Source organism: Diadema antillarum, unplaced genomic scaffold, assembly GCF_040938485.1.
Source record: "Diadema antillarum isolate AM-2024a unplaced genomic scaffold, OU_Dant_1.0 seq00000546_RagTag, whole genome shotgun sequence".
NCBI classification, from domain to species: domain Eukaryota; kingdom Metazoa; phylum Echinodermata; class Echinoidea; order Diadematoida; family Diadematidae; genus Diadema; species Diadema antillarum.
Window position 1 is genome coordinate 818,346 of NW_027271492.1, and position 20,741 is coordinate 839,086.

The 20,741-nt window shown below is 39.0% G+C and overlaps 1 protein-coding gene across 1 annotated transcript; it reads right to left on the reverse strand.

Moving 5' to 3' along the window:
* Positions 1-694: 694 nt before the first annotated feature.
* LOC139734722 (aminoacyl tRNA synthase complex-interacting multifunctional protein 2-like) lies at positions 695-8,485 on the reverse strand. The gene is made up of 4 exons (XM_071645515.1): positions 8,340-8,485; positions 6,274-6,435; positions 3,191-3,428; positions 695-1,358 (listed from the first exon to the last, which is right to left on the reverse strand). The coding sequence occupies exons 1-4, from the start codon at positions 8,475-8,477 to the stop codon at positions 961-963; spliced, it is 936 nt and encodes a 311-aa protein (XP_071501616.1). The 5' UTR covers positions 8,478-8,485; the 3' UTR covers positions 695-960.
* Between the last annotated feature and the right edge of the window lie 12,256 nt (positions 8,486-20,741).

Genomic DNA, 20,741 nt, shown 5'->3' on the forward strand with positions numbered 1-20,741 from the left:
TTACAGTACATCACTGACTGACAACCCTATCTTTTCTTCACAGTATTAGGCATTTATCCATGTTATTTCTTCAAGTACAGTACAACCTCAGTTATCTAGCCATCTTAGGACTGGCAGCCATTCAGACGAGTTATATTACCACATAAGCGAGATACACTCAAGCACAACACTTTCTATTAAGTTGTGTTGAGCATATGCACAAGCCATAGTCAATTCACTATCATTGTGTTTGATTTACATGGTAGATGCATGTTTCATAATTCAAATAATGTTATAACGAAATACAGTGCAATCCCATTATAAAGAACATAGTTATAATGAAATTCCAGTTACAACAAAATAAAAATTTGGGCCACAACATTATCTTCCCTATTTTTTTTTTATTGTTTATTTGTTCAGTCATAACGAAATTTCAATACATAGGGAAAGAAAATTGCCTGTCCCCAGGATTTTGTTATATTGGGAGTCCACTGTACAAGTAAAAATGCTCACACTTGTGTGTCTTTGTTCCTTTGAATTTGCAGACAAGCAATAATCAAGCCTGGTAGGTATCTTTCACTCTCCCATCTCTCCTTTTACACCAGATGAGCGACATACTTGTCTTTATAGCAACAGTATCTCGATTCATATCATGGTGATCAGCATTTGAAAAAAAAAATCAATTAGAATAACTCATCCAAAAAATGGCCTAACCATGGAGGCAAGCAGTTTCAGCAGAAGAGTAGGAGAAGAACACTTTTAAAATCATATTTCACCATTCTCATCACTTTTGTGCAATGTAAATTGGAGTATTGTCTCTGAATAGAACACACAGAGGTCAGCACCCTTTGTCAGCAGACTACGAGACTGATACAATCTTCTACACTAATGGGTTGTTAGCATTCCTGTAAACAGTTTCTGTCTGTACTGATCAGCAAGCAACTGGTGATTTGACACTAAACTATCTGCATCACCTGCACATCATGCTACAGAGCTAACAGCAGTCCTGAATTGAGATTGTGCCGCGCAAGCTTTGAGCCATTTCTGGACATTAGAGGGAGCCCCGCTGTTCTGCCCTGTCTGGTGTAGGGCACTCCATACGGCGATGTCGGCAATCGTTGGGGATTCCCCCACCAGCCATGTGCGCTTTCCAAGAGTTGAATTTAGCGTCCGCACGGCGGCTGCCTTCTCCTTGGAGCTACCCTTGAGGATGGTGGAGCTGGTGAGATCCAGGAAGCCGTCGATGCTGGTTACCGTGGTGATGTCGGCAGCGTCATAGGTGGGGGTCAAGAGTCGTGACAGGTAGCGGAGGATGTTGACCTCTCCCTGAATAGGGGTCTGACTACTGGCCTTGACCTTCATCTCTGGACCATGGGTGACTGGTCAAGCACATTAGTAATAAAAGAAATGAAACCATTATGACTTCACTCAACAGTACATGAGAGCTCATAACGTGCAGATTTCTCAACCTTTCTGACTTAAAAATACGGATGATTTGGCTCAAAAGTAGAAAGATAAAGTAGTTCACACAACATGTGTGGCATAATTAATATGAAAAAAACTAGAAATGTCGCTATGGCGACTGGTATGCCTCCGTCATAATGCATGGTTCTCCGAATAGGCCTATAGCACAATGTCTTGATAATGTGTGATGACAGTTTCACATAACTGGCAAAATATTAAAAATGACAGGTTTGTCACAAATGCACTGATTGTTCACTTTCCTTGAACTAGGTTTATTTGGATGAATGGCTATACTGTCTAATAAGAGTGCAGGTATTTCGGGATTTGTACCCAACTTTTGACCGCGCTTTTATAAGTTTAAAGAAGAAGTGAAATTTAGCACTTTCACTTGACCTTTGACCTTGTGGCCTTTGACCTTTTGACAAGAAACTTCCAAGAGAATCTGTATTGGGTAATACATGCATACACTAAGTTTCAAGAAAAAATCCTACAGGCATTGCATAAGTAAGAGGGCAATAATGACAATTTGATGAGTTGACCTCGACCTTTGACCCCTGACCTTTGACCCATGACCTATAAATTCCCTACATGATCACTGTCAGTCAGTACATGCATATAGATATACTAAGTTCCATGAAAATACCTTAAAATATTTGAGATATGGAGAAAAAAGTGAAATTTTAACATTTTCACTTGACCTTTGACCCTTGACCTTCAACCTCATGACCCAAAACTCTCTCGAGGGAATCTTTATTTGGCAGTTCATGTATACACCAAGTTTCAAGAAAATACCTCCAGCCATTACAGAGATACAGGGGAAATAGTGAAATTTTGAGCATTTGACCTTGACCTTTGACCTTGAGCACCTAAAAGTTGAAAGGCACAACTTCGCCACCTCATACATATACATGCCAAGTTTCATTAGGATACCTCTAACGGTTTTTTTTAGATACGCTGTCCACAAAATTGATTACGGACGGACGGACGGACAGACGGACGGATGGACAACCCGAAAACATAATGCCTCCGGCGACACTTCGTGGCGGAGGCATAAGAATGGGAAACTTCCTTGAACCAAGAGCTGGAAGTGGTCAAAATTCAGATTCTTTCTTCTAAAATCTCAATGGTTGGGAGGTCTGAAAGTGTGATTTGGGATCTGGCACTACACTGTTACTGTCCTGTATAAGTTGTGCGGTCAGAGAGACCATAGAAATAAGCACAATTACATGACACACAAGAGAATGTACTTAATATTGTTAAATCACTGCAATAATTCGATTAAATCTAGTGGGAGAACATAAAAAAACAAACAAACAAACGATTAACTAAGAAATTGAGAGAAGTGATGCATGAAAGAAGCTTTATTCTCTAGAGATGTATATTATTCAACAAGAGTGATCAATCTTAAAATGAAATGGATGAAGATGTCTTTTACTCAACGAAATCAGAACTTTATGCTAACATGAGCATTAATAGAGGTTCCCATTTATATGTGCTTCCATATCTTTCAAAAAGTTTACACATTAAAAGGCAGAAAATAGTCTGTTTTTGCTGCTTAATAAATCTTCATAATACACCGCAACTAACTGTAAAATTATCTTCATTCTTCACATCTCTTTGTCTTCTCTTCACTTTTTTCTCAATTTAGACCATTTTTTTTTCTGTAATTCAAAATTCTATGCCAAACACATTCTATTGTTTCAGGTGTACTTAAAGGAACAGGAGAGTTCTAATCACACTAGCTCACCATTTTTCCAGATCAGCGTGAGAGACAACTGGTTGTCCCCTCTATTGCTGGCTGCATGGATACCATTTTCTTCGAAGTATCTGAGCAGCTTCTCTGGGACTGATGAAACAGAGGAGTGTGCATGGACCCTAGTCATACACCGGTACTGCTGCTTCAGTAGCTCGTAGAGAACCAGCAGTGAATAGGGTGGGTTGTTGGGATTGGCATAGATGACCACATCACAAAGACAGCCAGAGTTCTGTAAAAATTGACAAAAAACTTACCAATTCATGGTAACAATGCTTCTAATGAAATAATGACAAAATACTCAGACTAAGTTAAACCCTTACTATTCAATCACAGGACCAAAAGTTAGGTCCCCTCTATGACCCTACAATGGTCAAGATAATATCTCTAATGCAATTCAGGGAGCTGTGTATATTTTTTCTTATTGCTGTAATCATCATGTCTATATTTAACATATTGTTAACTTTCCGGCATCTGCAAAAAAGCGCTTCCACGCAAACGCTACAGCACGTAAAATGGGTAAAAAATTGACTCATCTTTCCACAAAATCTGGATTCTGAAAGTGTACACTTCTGGAATTATTTATGTTATATGTCATTATTGTAACATTTGTAGCAGTGATGCACTTTTCATCAAAAAGTACTTTATGAGTAGATTTGTGACCCGCTACAACAAAAAGGTCCTAAAGTCGCGCACGGTCAAAGCCGTGAAAATCGAGTTTGAAGTCAGAGCATTAAAATTGGTCAAAACTTACGATTTTCTGATTTTGATATATTATTGGAGTATAACATGTCTTCTATCATCTGTCGAAAGTTTGAAGCAAAATGATCAAAGGAAAGACCAAAAATAGCATTTTTCTGAGCCATGTTTTTTGGCGTTTCAACGAAGCGGAAACTGGTTCGAAAATTTGGATTGAGCGCCACAGATAGGTTCCGCCCCTAACAACGACCAGAGTGATCTCATTAGTCAGTTTGCTGCTTGCTGCTAACCGAAGCGTGAAACTCGCACACTGCCCAGTCGACTGGTGCGTGTGGGCGATGCTCAGCCGCTTCTCACATGCTGGTCACTGATTGGTTGGTGAGGAGACCGCCAACGCTGATGTGCTTGAATGAACTCTTCGGGGGTTGCTAGGGCTTACCTTCGATTGTCCAGAGGTGAAAACTGACTTGCGTGTCCCTTGATCGCGATTGCGTCGAAAGGAAGACTTTCAGGGCGCTTTTCTCGAAACAGTGATTTTTCAGACGTCTCGACATGCTCTCTTTTAAACATCGATATCTCCGCAGCCGACTATTTTTATAAAATGTGTTATATATCAATTTAAAGCAGAAAGATTAGGGAATTATATCATGCAATTTTCAAATAATTGACCTCGCCCGACTTTACGATCATTTTGTTGTAGCGGGTCACATTTGTCTATGGCGAACAGTCCAAATTTGGCGAATTCAAGCATATTTTGCCGCCTTGCATTTCTTCCATATGAGATATCTCAGGAACAGAAGGTCACACAAACTTGGGGCGGGACGGTTTCAGAAAGAAGACATTCTGCCCATTTTTGTGATATAAGAATCTTGTTCATTGTTTGAGCAGTCCTGACACACTTTTGCAGTAAAGTTAGACTACCCAGTCACAATTGCTGCCATAGGGAACATGTACAATCTATGCAGAACTATCACATGACAGACTACTAACAAAAATTTGAGTTGTTGACCTTCACTGTCTGCCGTCATCAGCAGTGTGAATTCCTGTGATTTCAAGCTTTTGTTTCTCACCAAATATCATTTACAATCTATTATCCATATGCTTTTGTATGTGAGACATTATTTAGATATGTAGCAGCCTTATGAACAACATAACTGTTACCTGGTATGTTTAGGAGCAGAAACAACCAAGTAATACATTCCACATTCCGTCTCATTTTTTGATGATGGTTCTAATCTGACTGGTGCATTTCCTTCGCAGGTAGTACAAAATTGTAATAACGTAAATGATTGTTACGGTCGCTTGCCACATGCTGTCTGCAACCGGGTGCTTGCATATACACATATTGTACACAGTTAATCAACTGAAATAATGTTGTCAAGGAATGATAAGGTCCTAGACTACATCTCATGTTCTGTAGATTTAACCCGATTTCTGTCACCTGCACAAACACACTACGCGGGAAATTACGCACAGCGCTGCCACCCCCATTGTAATGTGTCGACTAGCCAAGCGCTGCACACTCATTCACCTTCGCAAGCATCCGTTCCGTTCGTACTTCGGATTTTCTGCGTGAATTAGGGCAAAATTTTTCAATATGAATAAAGCAAAACAGATATTACTAGACAAAGTCATACTGTACTTAGACACAGGTTTCATGGGGGTAACAGTAACATGCATACATTCAAAATCACAAATATATCAAGAAGCGCTCCATTTACTTCTCCTTTACTGAAATATACAATTCATCTTTTTCTGCCATCCTCTCTTATAACTTTGTGAGTAAAGAATAAACATGTGATTCATCCATTCCTTTTGCAGCGAAAAACTGGTGGTGTTCAGGGCAGCTCAGTAACCCATTTTTTTTTTCTACTGGTCCAACTTGTCTGTCAGACCAGTAGGTACCCAGTTTTTCTATTCTTTTACTGCTTCATTCTTGAAAAGTTACTGGTCCGACAGTGATTTTTACTGGTCAGAGATCGTCGGACCAGTGCACGTGTGCAGAGTTGTGGTATTCACCAATGATCATACTCCTTGACCTAAAGAGTTACTGGGCGCTGCCCTAGGGCTCCTTTAATTCCTTGACAAATTAAAAAACAGAACTCCATGGTGCACAATGTTAAATAATACCACAGTGCATCTGACACAGGAAAAGGCATCTTTCAATCTCATTACTTTGAGTTCTTCATCAATCATTCAGATCTGGCAAATATTGTTATTCCATCTATAAATACTTCAATTGTTGATCAACTCAGCAAAAGGACCCAAAGGCATGCTCCCTCTTTAAAGGCTTCTCACCCTTACGAGACACCTTTAAAGAGGAAGCAAACCCAAAACTCACAACTAAAAGTAAAAAGCAGCATATTTCACTATCTTACCAGTTTGGAAGGTTCCCCAGAAGAAACAGCTGCAGCTGCAACTTGCACAGTAACACCAGGTTGGATCTTGGATGACAAAGCAGCAACTTGGGTCTTCAGAGATTCCAGCTCAGTCAGAATACTTTCTTGCCTTTGCTCCAATGCAGCAAGTGCAGGATCAATCTTCTCACATAAAAGGAGGGACATACAAATGAAAACATTACAAGAGGATTTTAATAGAATAATACATCATAGATTAATATGGTGCAAAAACTCAAGAAACTTGGAAATTACTACTTGATATTGAATTATAGTGTGACTTAGACAATCCCAAAATAAGTGATATGTCAAAGTGACTAGGCTTTATCAGTGATTTTGACTTCAGGATTACGATGATGTGCTGCACTAAAGGACTCAATCAATTATAAATATGAGTTTAGACTTTGCCGTCCTTAGTATTCTATTGTCTCACTCTAATCAATTCACAATTGTCTAGCTTGTATGGTTGTGGAATATACTGTGCACTCCCATTATAATGGAAATGGTTATAATGAAATTCTTGGTACCGGTACAACAAAATCAAAATTCAGGTCCCAAAATCATCATCTAATAATATATCGAGCTACACATTTTCTGCTGTTCATTATATAATGAAATTTCGATGCAACGAAAGAAAATCACCAGTCCCGAGGACTTTGTCACAACAGGAGTAGACGCTGCAGGTACATACTGTGTGTAAAATACCTGCCTCAGCTAACTGTTCAATATGTAACGACTGAACGTCGACAGTATTGCCACTTCACTGTCATCCCTGTCAGTGTCGTCAGCCAGCAGAGTCAAACACAAAGCCTTGCCCTGATGGCAGAGTCATAATTCACAACAGCATGCAATTATGCAATGCAATAGCTGGGATCCTCTTAGCCCCGGAGACCCGCCGCTCTGCGGCGGGGTCCTGGCGGCTACCTCGCAGTTTCGTTAAAGTGAGAATCACGAACAACTCCCTATTGCCACATATACGGCAACTTCACAAATAAACCATGGCTAAATTTCTATCATAAACACAGTGACAATAAAAAATGAAGTACACACTACCCCATTGCCTTGGTTCTTCTCACCAATTTATCTGGAAACTGCAAAATTTTCCACATTTTTTTGGAGTAAGCAGCCTGCCCTAGTGGAGAGCTTTGCTGCTATTTTGAATGTGTATATCCATTAGTACGCATCTACGCATGCGTGAACAATGACGTCAACGTTACGGATGCTCAAGGATATGAAAAATGCATCATCGCACGGTGCATATAAGGTGAAATGAATATGCATCATGTAGCGAGCAATACAGCTGTCAATGCACTGCACTGAATGCATGCTGTGCGCATGTGCAAGTGATTGTGAGTTTTAGTGAGCATCGGTGAGCTGAAGATATTTGCCTTATAAGACAGCATTTTCTGCATCACAAGCAATGAAATGCATCAAACAGTCGCCGATGTGAATCATTTAGGTGCAATCGACCCATGTAAGTATTCCTAGTAGTTTTTGTTGAAATATTAAGGAAATATAGCGCCGGAACGGCACCCGTTTTGTACAACATTTAGATCTGAATGCGAAAACGGCGCAGCCCCAACGCTGCACGTTGGGGGTGGTCGCAGTTAGGATCCTCTCAACCCAGGCTTTAATCGTTCAATGGTGCATCTGACAAAGAAGATTTTAGCTCATTTCTGACTCAATGCACCACCATCACCACAGGGCTTGCGCTTGTTAAAATAGATTAGGACACTCGACACTTCTTCATTTCCTTTGTGACATAAACACACCCTTTTCATCGGCTAGAATCTTCTACAGGAGTGAAGGGGCAGATTAAGAATACAAACAGTTAGATCATTACATTGACCTTTCGTGAAGGTGTTGCATGAGTTAATATTTATAAGAAGACATATGGAAATAAACCGGCTGCGTATAACACGAAAAATGCACAGTCCCCTTCTCTCAACCGTGTCAACAGTTTACACTGCTTGAATGTCCAACATTACAATACGACGTGTAGAAATCTAACCGTATAGAAATCTAGTGAAGAAAATGTTAGAACTCACCTCGCCCTCTGGCGCTGACGAAGTATTCCCTCCATCATGGATATTTGCCATTTTGAACATACAGTCAGGAAGATCTAGTTTCGCGTTTGAAAAATCATACACTGGGTCCAATTTGAACATTCCTGTCGTAGTGCTCATGGTTTGGATTTGTCTCGGGGCCGGAGTGGGTTCGACTCGTCGACTCACTAGTTAGGCATACATATAACTCAAGCAGCATACAAAAAATGTACTAGGCCTAATCCGTGATGCAGCATGTAGTCGGTCGATCGTCTACGCTACACATGTGCGTGCAAGCGCAGTCGCAGTGCCAGTGCCAAGCCACGTTGACTTTTCTTTCGCATGTAATGTGTACATAACACAGCGCGAGCGCTAGCCGGCCGCGATTTTTTTTTCCGTAACCCTAACGCGTCGAAATTGCCAATTGTGTCACTTGAGCAAAGACTATCAGTGTACAAGTTGGTTTTTGTACGCATGTGCGTGGACTTCGTTAGGCGTTGAGTTCGTACTGTTACACAGTATCATGGACCCATGCACAGTATACTGTATACAGAGTACCATTGGCATGGTCGTCTGCTAACCACAGAATCAGATTACAATGTGAGAATGGGACGCCGTCCTTCAAGCAGAAACATAACAACGGGTTTGTGTGTATGGCATAGGCGCCGGAAGTGGGGGGGCAGGGGGGGGCGGCCGCCCCCCCAATCCAAAAAGTGGGGGGGGGGGGGGGGGGGGCAAAACGCATTTTTGCCCCCCCAAAAAGCCCCCCCCCAAAAAAAAAAAATAATAATAATGATAATAAAGATAAATGAATAAACAAAGAAAATAAAATAAATATGTATATATAAGAATAAAAGGGAAAAAATATGGCTACAAACGGCAGCTTTTTGACTGTAAAATGTCAAAATTTTCAATCTCGCTCGCTTCGCTCGCTCGCATCCAGCAGTTGAGCCCGGTGCGCCTCCCCCTTAATTTCTAAAGCGAAAAACATAACTACGACGGCAGTTGTTGGACTCTAGAATGTCAACATTTTCAAGCTCGCTCGCTTCGCTCGCTCGCATTGAATCGTTATGCCATTCTCCTAATGTTGCTGACAGTAATTGCCAGTAGTTGCGCCCGATGCCCCACCCCTTAATTTCCAAAGCGAAAGATAGATATAGCTACAAACGGGAGTTTGGGGGCTGTGAAATATCAAAATTTTTAAGCTCGCTCGCTTCGCTCGCTCGCATTGAATCGTTATGCCACTCTCCTAATGTTGCTGCCAGTAATTGCCAGCAGTTGCGTCGGATGCCCCCCCCCCCCCCTTAATTTCCAAAGCGAAAGATATAGCTACAAACGGGAGTTTTGGGACTGTAAAATGTCAAAATTCTCAAGCTCGCTCGCTTTGCTCGCTCGCATTGAATTGTTATGCCATTCTCCTAATGTTGCTGCCAGTAATTGCCAGCAGTTGCACCCGATGCCCCCCCCCCTTAATTTCCAAAGCGAAAGATATAGCTACAAACGGGAGTTTTGGGACTGTAAAATGTCAAAATTCTCAAGCTCGCTCGCTTTGCTCGCTCGCATTGAATCGTTATGCCATTCTCCTAATGTTGCTGCCAATAATTGCCAGCAGTTGCGCCCGATGCGCCCCCATTTATTTCAAAGCGAAATATGTAGCTACAATTAAAACTCCAGTTTTGGAACTGTAGAATATCAAAATTTTCAAGCTCGCTCGCTTCGCTCGCTCGCATTTTATTGTTATGCCATTCACCTTATGTTGCTGACAGTATATAATTTGTCGATCGTTTTACACCGTCATTCCATAATCCATGTAAGGAAAACTTACAATGTTCCTCAGTGACTGCGTTGTTGAATGTATCACATTCCGTAATGTATTGTAGTCCCATTAATGCTCACGCACACACGCACAAGCATACAGACCGTCCAAATTACTTTATGGTTCCCCCCATGTTTCGACCCACCGTACCCCACTTTACATAATATATATATATATATATATATATATATATGTTTATATATACATATATATATATAAATAATAGATGTGTGTGCGTGTGTGTGTGTGTGTGTGTGTGTGTGTGTATGTGTATATTGTGTAACATATGCATGGTCTAATCTTGAGCCCCCTCCAATGTTTGCCCCCCCAATCCAAAACTGCTTCCGGCGCGCCTGGTGTATGGGTATGTGTATGCGCGTGTGTGAGTGTTTTTTTTTTTTTGTGTGTGTGTGTGTATGTGTGTGTGTGTGTGTGTGTGTGTGTGTTTCCACTTCACATGTCATCGCCATCGCGTTCGGCTTTGCCTTAGGTGGTATTTCTGTAGATTTGTTAGCCGTCTGCTGACACTTTTCCTGTGTCTCGCGAGACTTGCGTTACTAGGATGCATGCAAACTCGACGTCGTCATCAATATCTTGCAAAAAGTAAATTGGAAATCTAATCGAAGCTTGGAATAAATCATAATCAAAGTAGTATATATACGTAGCGACACGTAGCGGTATATAGGTTAGTGAAGCAACCTTCTTTGTCAAATTTGTAATCTGCTATTTACATGTAGATTAACGTCTGTGTATCTTTTCATTTTACTCATGTTTGTATTTCCATGCACTATAATCTTGTATATCTTTTGTGTCATGTGTAATTTTTGAGTATTGTATTCTCTGGTTTGTTATATTGTTATTTACACTCTTTGTTTGCTACTCTCCTACCCCGAGAGGAGGTCGAAAGAGTCAATAAAATTCACAAAATTCACAAATATTTAGGTCTGCAGCGATTGCTATTGTTAACATTGATCATGTTTATTAAGCCCCACAAAATCAGATTCGAAGAGGGCATTTGTTCTTGGGTAACATGGATGAACTCCTGGGTTAATTTGGGTTTATCCTCCAACTTCACAATGATTCAGAAAGGCGTAAGTATAGGCTCCTTTTTAGTTCAGGTTCATCATTATATCAACGTATATGATTACATTCTCATGCAATAACATGATGAAGATGGGGGAGGGAAGAGAAACTGCGGGAGGGGGGAGCTAGTAAACATCGATTTTGATCGATGAAATCTCTCTTGCCATACATATCTTAATTTAATCAGCTTTAAAAAGCATTTCGGATCGGCATTTAAAAAGCAAAAGATGTGCTATTTCCATCAAAATCAATTCATTTTCCCAGTCCATCTCTCATGTGCAAAATTGCTCTAGTATCACGGTTTGAATTTCTCTATCAATAATTTTTTGATGTTCACTTTATCATTGCCAACCCTATAGTCCGTCTCATCACTTACCATCGTCACCTCTACCATCACGACCATCATTGAAGGAAACCCGAAACCCAAAAAGAAATGTGGATTGAGTGAAAGCAGCAACATTAGTAGAACACATCAGTAAAAGTTTAAGGAAAATCGGGCAATCGATGCAAAAGTTATGAATTTTTTAAGTTTGGATGTTGGAACCACTGGATGCATGACATCATGTGTGGGGAACAACATAAAGAAAATATAAAGAAAACAAACATGTTTTCACTTTTCTTGAGTAATGGAAGAGCATTTGATTAACCACTTTCAGAAAGTAGGGGGAATGATTACTATACCCTTAACATAAATTATGTCAGTATCAATTAAGTTGATGGAATGTATAATTTTATCGATTTTTTTTGGTGGAATTCTCTTCATATTTTCTTTACATTGTTGCCCATCATGGTCTCCAGTAGTCTCTTTATTCAGTGATTACAACACAAAGAATATAAAAACGAAAAACTTTGCATCGATTGCCCGATTTTCCCTCAATTAACTTTCACTGATGTATAATGCTAATGTTGCTGCGTTCACTCAATCCATATTGATCTTTGGGTTTTGGTTTCCTTTAATATCAACCAATCATCACTACCATCATCAGTGGCGTATCTAGGGAAAACGGCGCCCGGGGCAAGCGCGAAAATTGCGCCCCTAATTTCTGAAAAAGTGTTCAACTCAAAGAGATTTAATCTCTTTGGTTCAACCCCAACCCCATCCCGGCAGGGACTTTAAACAAAGTCCTCATGATATGCTTTTTCAAGCACTTTAAAGGGGTCTTTTTGAGGATGGTTTAAATGTAATGAATTTTGATAAATTTTGGCGAGCGAGCGCAGCGAGCGAGCCGAAAATTTTGGTATTTCAGCTTACAAAACATGGAATTCTTGTCATTTTTTGCTAATCAAATCTTACAATTCCAATCAAGATATAGTGACGGCCGTATAGGCAACGATTTATACCAACAAACTGCATGAGGAATTTAAAAAGTACTTTAAATTAGTACGCGCGAGTTAGCCGAAATTTGTATATTTCCACGTCATCATCACGTTTTGTTCTTATCTCTTTTTTCTTTTCTTTTTTTGATAAATTTTGGCGAGCGAGCGCAGCGAGCGAGCCGAAAATTTGTGTATTTCAGCTTTCAAAACACGGAATTCTTGTCATCTTTTGCTTATCAAATCTTACATTAGAGTGACGACCTTTATATAGATAACGATTTAAACCAACAAACTGAGGACTTATAATACTATAGTACTCTAAATTGGTACGAGCGAGTGAGCCGAAATTTGCATATTTCCGCGTCATCATTACGTTTTGTTCTTATCTTTTTTGATTTGTTTATTTTTTTGCGCCCCCCCCCATGTGTTCGAAACCGTTGGCGTCCTCTCTTGATCCAATCGGCGATCGCTTCAGAACGAATGAAATTGCAGCCGCTGCTCCGTGTAACATTTTTCCTGCTTAATATAAAATGACATGTGTGAACACAATAGACATTGTCATTTTGTGCGCGTCATCGTTACGTTTTGTTCTTATCTTCTTCTGTTCTTTTTTCTTTTCTTTTTGATAAATTTTGGCGCGCGAGCGCAGCGAGCGAGCCGAAAATTTTTGTATTTCAGCTTACAAAACATTGAATTCTTGTCATTTTTTGCTTATTTCATCTTACAATCCTAATCAAGATAATAGTGACGGCCTTATAGATAACGATTTATACCAACAAACTGTGGACTTGATAAAAAAATACTCTAAATTGTACGAGCGAGTGAGCCGAAATTTGCCTTTTTCCTCGCCATCATTACGTTTTGTTCTTATCTTACTTGATTTTTTTGCGCCCCCCCCCCCTATGTTCGAAACCGTTGGCGCATTCTTTTGATCTAATTGGCGATCGCTTCAGAACGAAAGAAATTTCAGCCGCTGCTCCGTGAAACATTTTGCTTGCTAAATACAAAATGACATGTGTGAACACAATAGACATTGTCATTTTGTCCGCGTCATCATCACGTTTTTTTCTTACCTTCTTTAAATTTTGGCGAGCGAACGCAGCGAGCGAGCCGAAAATTTTTGTATTTCAGCTGACAGAACATGGAATTCTTGTGTGAACACAATAAACATTGTCATTTTGTCCGCGTCGTCATCATGTTTTGTTTTTATCTTGTTTGATTTGGTTTTCTGCCCCCCCCCCACATTCTCCCTCCCCCCCCCCTTTCCGGGCGAGTTTTTTTCTTCTTCTTCTTCTTTTCTTTTTTTCTTTTTTCTTCTTCTTCGTTTTGTTTTTCTTTTTCTTTTTCTTTTTTTTTTCGTTTTTTGCGCCCCTAAGGAGTGGCGCCCGGGGCACGTGCCCCCCTTGCCCCCCCTAGATATGCCACTGACCATCATTGCTTTTACCATGCACGACCATAAACATCATTACTATCATTTCACAACTGGATATCATCTTATCACCACGATTATCACTCGTATTACCATCGTATATCACCACAAGCAATATATCTTCCACCACTATCAATACTTTTTCCATGTCATCAATCCATCAAGAACAACAACAGTCTAAATAAGCATTGCGACTGGCAATTCATACTCGATCCCTCCGTCCAATGCGCACATGGCCTAGCACCCGTAATTGAAATGATGAAGAGAAACGATTGCAAACACTGATTTGCTTGTTTGTTTGTTTGTTTGTTTGTTTGTTTGTTTGTTTGTTTGTTTGTTTGTAAGAACACTAGCCGCATTCACACGTACAAAATAGCTGGTTACCGAGCGCGCTCCAAAACTCGAGAGTTCTTGTTATGCTCGCAACTTTTAACTTCATGATCGGTATATTATAGAAACAAACACCTGGCTTTAACTGGTATCAGATTCCCAGGTGGGTTCATGACTTTAAATGTGTATAAACCATTTGTTGTCGGCTGACACCCAAAAAGGAAAGCCATGCGTGATTTGTTGTCTCGAAGTTGTGCAGTATCTACGCATAAAAAGTGATGAGATATTAGAGCTGTGATAGTTTACCAGTATATGAAGTTTATCAATATCAGCAAAGCCATATGTTTACTATGTGAGAGAGAGAGAAAAAAAAATCAAACCCACAGCTCTGATTATCCAGTAAAACACATTTGTGTATAGAAGAGATTTGAAACGATCGTTTTATAATGTGTTATTTGGCACAAAATAATTTCACTTATCTATAATAATATCAATCAATAACCAAATGAAAATTAATTTGCCCGATATTAGCCAAATTTAAAATCTTTTCATTGAGTTGGAGCAACGAGCATTAGTTCAGAGTCACAGAAGCTACTTTCGAGTTTTTATGAAATACATTTATAGGAAACTGATAACTATACATTATATATAAGTTGGAACGATGATAGCACCCAAAATGTCATGGTTACAGTTCGTTATTGAGAAGGTTCGTTATTGAGAAGGTTCTTTATTCCGAAGGTTCGTTATTCCAAAGATTCGTTATTCCGAAGGTTCTTTATTCCGAAGGTTCGTTAATCCGAAACTGAAACAAAGCTCGTTATTCCGAAGGTTCGTTACGGACCCTATTTCATTGTCGGATGAATGAACCTTCGGAATAACGAACCCTATTTTATTTTCGGATAAGCGAACCTTCGGAATAACGAACCCTATTTCATTTTCGAATAAACGAGCCTTCAGAAAGCGAACCCTATTTTTTTTTTCGGATGAACGAACCTTCGGAATAACTAACCTGGGGAATATCGCCACAAATGTTCGGAATAACATACCCTATTTGATGTTCGGATTAATGAACCTTCGGAATAACGAATACCCGAAACACACAAATTCCCTATACTTAGAGGTTTGTTAACCCTAAATTCAAGAAAGGTTCGTCAATCCGAACATTTGTGACGTTATTCCAAAGGTTCGTTAGTCCGAAAATAAGATAGATTTTATTCCAAAGGCTCGTTTATTCGAAAATGAAATAGGGTTCGTTATTCCGAAGGTTCGTTAATCCAAAAATCAAACAGGGTTCTGGAATGGGTCATAAGACTTTTTTGTTCAAAAGTTATCTGGATGTCTATAACGTCCAAACGTTTTTCTGTCGGTCCTTTAAAAATTAGAAAGGTTTCTTGTTATTTTAACGTTTAAAAAATGATTTTGTAACGTCCAATTGAAACGTTTTGAATACGTCGAAAACCTTCCAGAAAAATGATGTTCAGAAAACGTTTTGACAAAACGTCCAAATAACGATCTTGGAACGTTTCAAGAACGTTTAGAAACGTCCAAATGTCAGCTAGGACCCAGATTTGTATCATGGTTGTACTTTGCGGTACTCACATGCGCTTTATTAGACCTTAACCGCCCACGATCTAGAAATGACGTCAAAATCACGTCCATTTTCCTTGTTTACATAGTTTTCGTGAAAATGGCGTCTTTCAGACGTCTTCCTTTTTTCTTTTCCAATATACATCAAAAAGGCATGAATTAACGTGTAGATGACGTGCTCATGACGTTATCATGACGTAAATCTTGTCTTTAGAATTGTGATTTACACGTCATTTAGACGAATCTAATGACCACCAATGACATCTTTGGGACAACTTCCATTTGAGCAAAAATACGACATATTGACGTCAGTTTGAAAAATACGACATATTCACGTCAGTTTGAAACGTTTATATGATGTCAAGTATCTGTGTTCATTGTCGTCTATAAGACTTTAAATTAGTAATCTACACGTCTTTACAACGTCTACGTATAACCAACCAGGTGTCAGAAAGACGTCACAAATATGACGTCTTTTAGATATCTTCAAACAACAATACGATTTATTGGCGTCAGTTTGAGACTTCTAAATAGCGTCTGTTTTCTTTGCTTATTTACCGCAAACAAACGATAGTTATTACGCCTTTCTAAAGTCTAGATAATGACGTCTCTCTATGTCTTCCATTTGAGCAAAAAAAAAATCTTATTTTTGACAGTTGACTGACGTAAAATTGTCGTCGTTCTGACGACAGTATATATGTCGCAAACTGATATAACTCAATAAAATCATAATTCGTAGGCCTTATTATATGAAGTCACAAAGACGTCGCAAAACTGACGTAAATTTATCGTCACGTCATTAATATGACGTGGTAAATAGGTTGCAAAGCAAAGTAAATTTTATTTCACTAATACGTCGTAAATATGAAGTGAATAATACGTCTCAAAACTGACTTGAATTTTACGTCTTTACCCAGCTAACACAAAGACGTTTTCTAAACGTTCTTGAAACATTCCAAGTTCGTTATTTGAACGTTTTGTCAAAACTTTTTCAGAACGTCTTCCTGTGGAAGGTTTTCGACGTATTTAAACGTTTCAATTGGACGTTATAAAATGTTTTTTTTTTTAACGGTAAGATAACACTAGAAAAACTTTCTAACGTTTTAAGGACCGACAGAAAAACGTTTGGACGTTATAGACATCCAGATAACTTTTGAAAACCCTCTATAGAACGTTTAAAAAGTTTTAAGAGCGTTCAAAAAAAGTCTTATGACCCGTTCCAGAACCTTGTTTGATTTTGGGATTAACGAATCTCGGAATAACGAACCCTATTTTATTTTCGGACTAACGAACCTTCGGAATAACGTCACAAATGTTCGGATTAACGAACCTTTCTTGAATTTAGGGTTAACAAACCTGTAAGTATATAGGGAATTTGTGTGTTTCGGATATTCGTTATTCCGAAGGTTCGTTAATCCGAAAATCAAATAGGGTATTTCGAACATTTGTGGCGATATTCCCCAGGTTAGTTATTCCGAAGGTTCGTTTATCCGAAAAAAATAGGGTTCGCTTTCTGAAGGCTCGTTTATTCGAAAATGAAATAGGGTTCGTTATTCCGAAGTTTCGCTAATCCGAAAATAAAATAGGGTTCGTTATTCCGAAGGTTCATTCATCCGACAATGAAATAGGGTCCGTAACGAACCTTCGGAATAACGAGCTTTGTTTCAGTTTCGGATTAACGAACCTCCGGAAAACGAAACTTAGGAATAACGAACCTTCGGAATAAAGAACCTTCGGAATAACGAATCTTTGGAATAACGAACCTTCGGAATAAAGAACCTTCTCAATAACGAACCTTCTCAATAACGAACTGTAACCATGACATTTTGGGTGCTATCATCGTTCCAACTTATATATAATGTATAGTTATCAGTTTCCTATGAATGTATTTCATAAAAACTCGAAAGTAGCTTCTGTGACTCTGAACTAATGCTCGTTGCTCCAACTCAATGAAAAGATTTTAAATTTGGCTAATATCGGGCAAATTGATTTTCATTTGGTTATCGATTGATATTATTATAGATAAGTGAAATTATTTTGTGCCAAATAACACATAAAACGATCGTTTCAAATCTCTTCTATACACAAATGTGTTTTACTGGATAATCAGAGCTGTGGGTTTGATTTTTTTCTCTCTCTCTCACATAGTAAACATATGGCTTTGCTGATATTGATAAACTTCATATACTGGTAAACTTCTATCACAGCTCTAATATCTCATCACTTTTTATGCGTACGATACTGCACAACTTCGAGACAACAAATCACGCATGGCTTTCCTTTTTGGGTGTCAGTCGACAACAAATGGTTTATACACATTTAAAGTCATGAACCCACCTGGAAATCTGATACCAGTTAAAGCCAGGTGTTTGTTTCTATAATATACCGATCATGAAGTTAAAAGTTGCGAGCATAACAAGAACTCTCGAGTTTTGTAGCGCGCTCGGTAACCAGCTATTTTGTACGTGTGAATGCGGCTAGTGTTCTTACAAACAAACAAACAAACAAACAAACAAACAAGGAAAAGTAGAATTTACGCGGTGCGTAATATATGCCCCCGCCGGAAGTAGCATTTTGTAGCAAAATGTACAATACAGGTCACAAATCAAGGTCAAAGGTCAAAAAAATCAAAGGTCAAAATTCTGTGTAGAAGTTTTGAAGCCCTCAACTAGTGCCATCACATAAAGCAAACGGAATCGAAATCGGGTTAGAAATGGCGAAGGAGTAGCATTTTGTACCAAAATGTACAATATAGGTCAAAGGTCAAGGTCAAAGGTCACAACTGAAATTCTGTGTAGAAGTTTCAAAGCTCCCACATAGTGCTATCATATAAAGCAAACAGAATCAAAATTGGCTCGTAAATGACAGAGAAGTAGCAAATTGAAGATTTTGATCACACACGGACGCACAGACGGACATACGGACGGACACATGCACAGACGGACACACGGACGGACACACACACGGACACACACACGTACGGAGCCCGTTTCATAGTCCCCTGCTCGAACTCGTTCGGCGGGGACAACAAATCAGTGTTTTGATATTTAATCGTTTCTCTTCATCATTTCAATTACGGGTGCTATAGTCAGGTCGCTTAGTGAAATTACCGTTACACGGTGGATAAAAGCATCAAATTTGGCATATGGATTCCTTTAGGACTATTAAACAATACTAGAGTAGGAGCCCTCTGGAATTTTTTGATTTTTAGGGTGAAAATGCTAATTTTTGATATTTCTTTATAATATGATATATATATACTGTATTGCGTAAGTAGGGCAGGTCGCTTATTGAAATTACCATTACACGGCGGAAGAAAGCATATTTTTTTTCTTTTCACACGGATTCCTTTAGGACTATTAAACAATATTAGAGTAGGAGCCCACTGGAATGTTGAGATTTTTAGGGTGAAAAAGCTGAATTTTGATATTTCTTTATAATATCATTATATTGTATTGCGTAAGTAATAGTCATGTCGCTTAGTGAAATTACCATTACACGGCGGATAAAAGCATCAACTTTTTTTCACACGGTTTCTTTTAGGACTGTTAAACAATATTAGAGCAGGAGCCCTCTGGAATTTTTCGATTTTTAGGGTGAAAATGCTGAATTTTTATATTTCTAATGATATATACTGTATTGTGTATAAGTAATAGTCAGGTCGCTTAGTGAAATTACCATTACACGGCGGATAAAAGCATCATTTCTTTTTCACACGGTTTCCTTTAGGACTATTAAACAATTTTAGAGTAGGAGCCTTCTTTAATTTTTCGATTTTTAGGGTGAAAATGCTGAATTTTGATATTTCTTTATATTATGATATATATATACTGTTGTTGTTGTTGTTGTTGTTCATTTTCCATCTGTGAAGATGGCTGGATAGCCCATATTCAGCTACACTAAGCTGGTCTTCCATCGGGTCCAGTCAATTGGATGTGGGGTGGGACCACTTCACCGGGTTAGACACCCTGCTCTTTTCGATGAATGAATGAAGCGGGATCTTTTACGTGCATGAGCTGTGACTCTCTCATACACGGGACCTCCTTTTTATGTCCTATCCGAGGGACAGAGTGTTTTGCCTCTTGCTATAGAGGGGACGGTATGTTTACACACAACATTGCTCAGTCCGGACTCGGGTTCGAACCCGGGCCGCGTGATCGTGAGGAAGACGCGCTACCGACTGAGCCAACTCACCGCCCTTATATTGTATTGCGTAAGTAGGGCAGGTCGCTTTTAATAGTGAAATTACCATTACACGGCGGATAAAAGTATCATTTTTTTCACATGGGTTCTTTGAGGACTGTTAAACAATATTAGAGTAGGAGCCCACTGGAATTTTTCGATTTTTAGGGTGAAAATGCTGAATTTTGATATTTCTTTATAATATCGTATATATATTGTATTGCGTAAGTAATAGTCAGGTCGCTTAGTGAAATTACCATTACACGGCGGATAAAAGCATCATTTTTTTTTCACACGGTTTCCTTTAGGACTGTTAAACAATATTAGAGTAGGAGCCCTCTGGAATTTTTCGATTTTTAGGGTGAAAATGCTGAATTTTTATATTTCTAGTGATATATATATATACTGTATTGCGTATAAGTAATAGTCAGGTCGCTTAGTGAAATTACCATTACACGGCGGATAAAAGCATCATTTTTTTTTTCACACGGTTTCCTTTAGGACTATTAATCAATATTAGAGTAGGAGCCCTCTTTAATTTTTCGATTTTTAGGGTGAAAATGCTGAACTTTGATATTTCTTTATATAAAATGATATATGTACTGTTGCGTAAGTTTAGTCAGGTCGTTTAGTGAAATTACCATCACACGGCGGATAAAAG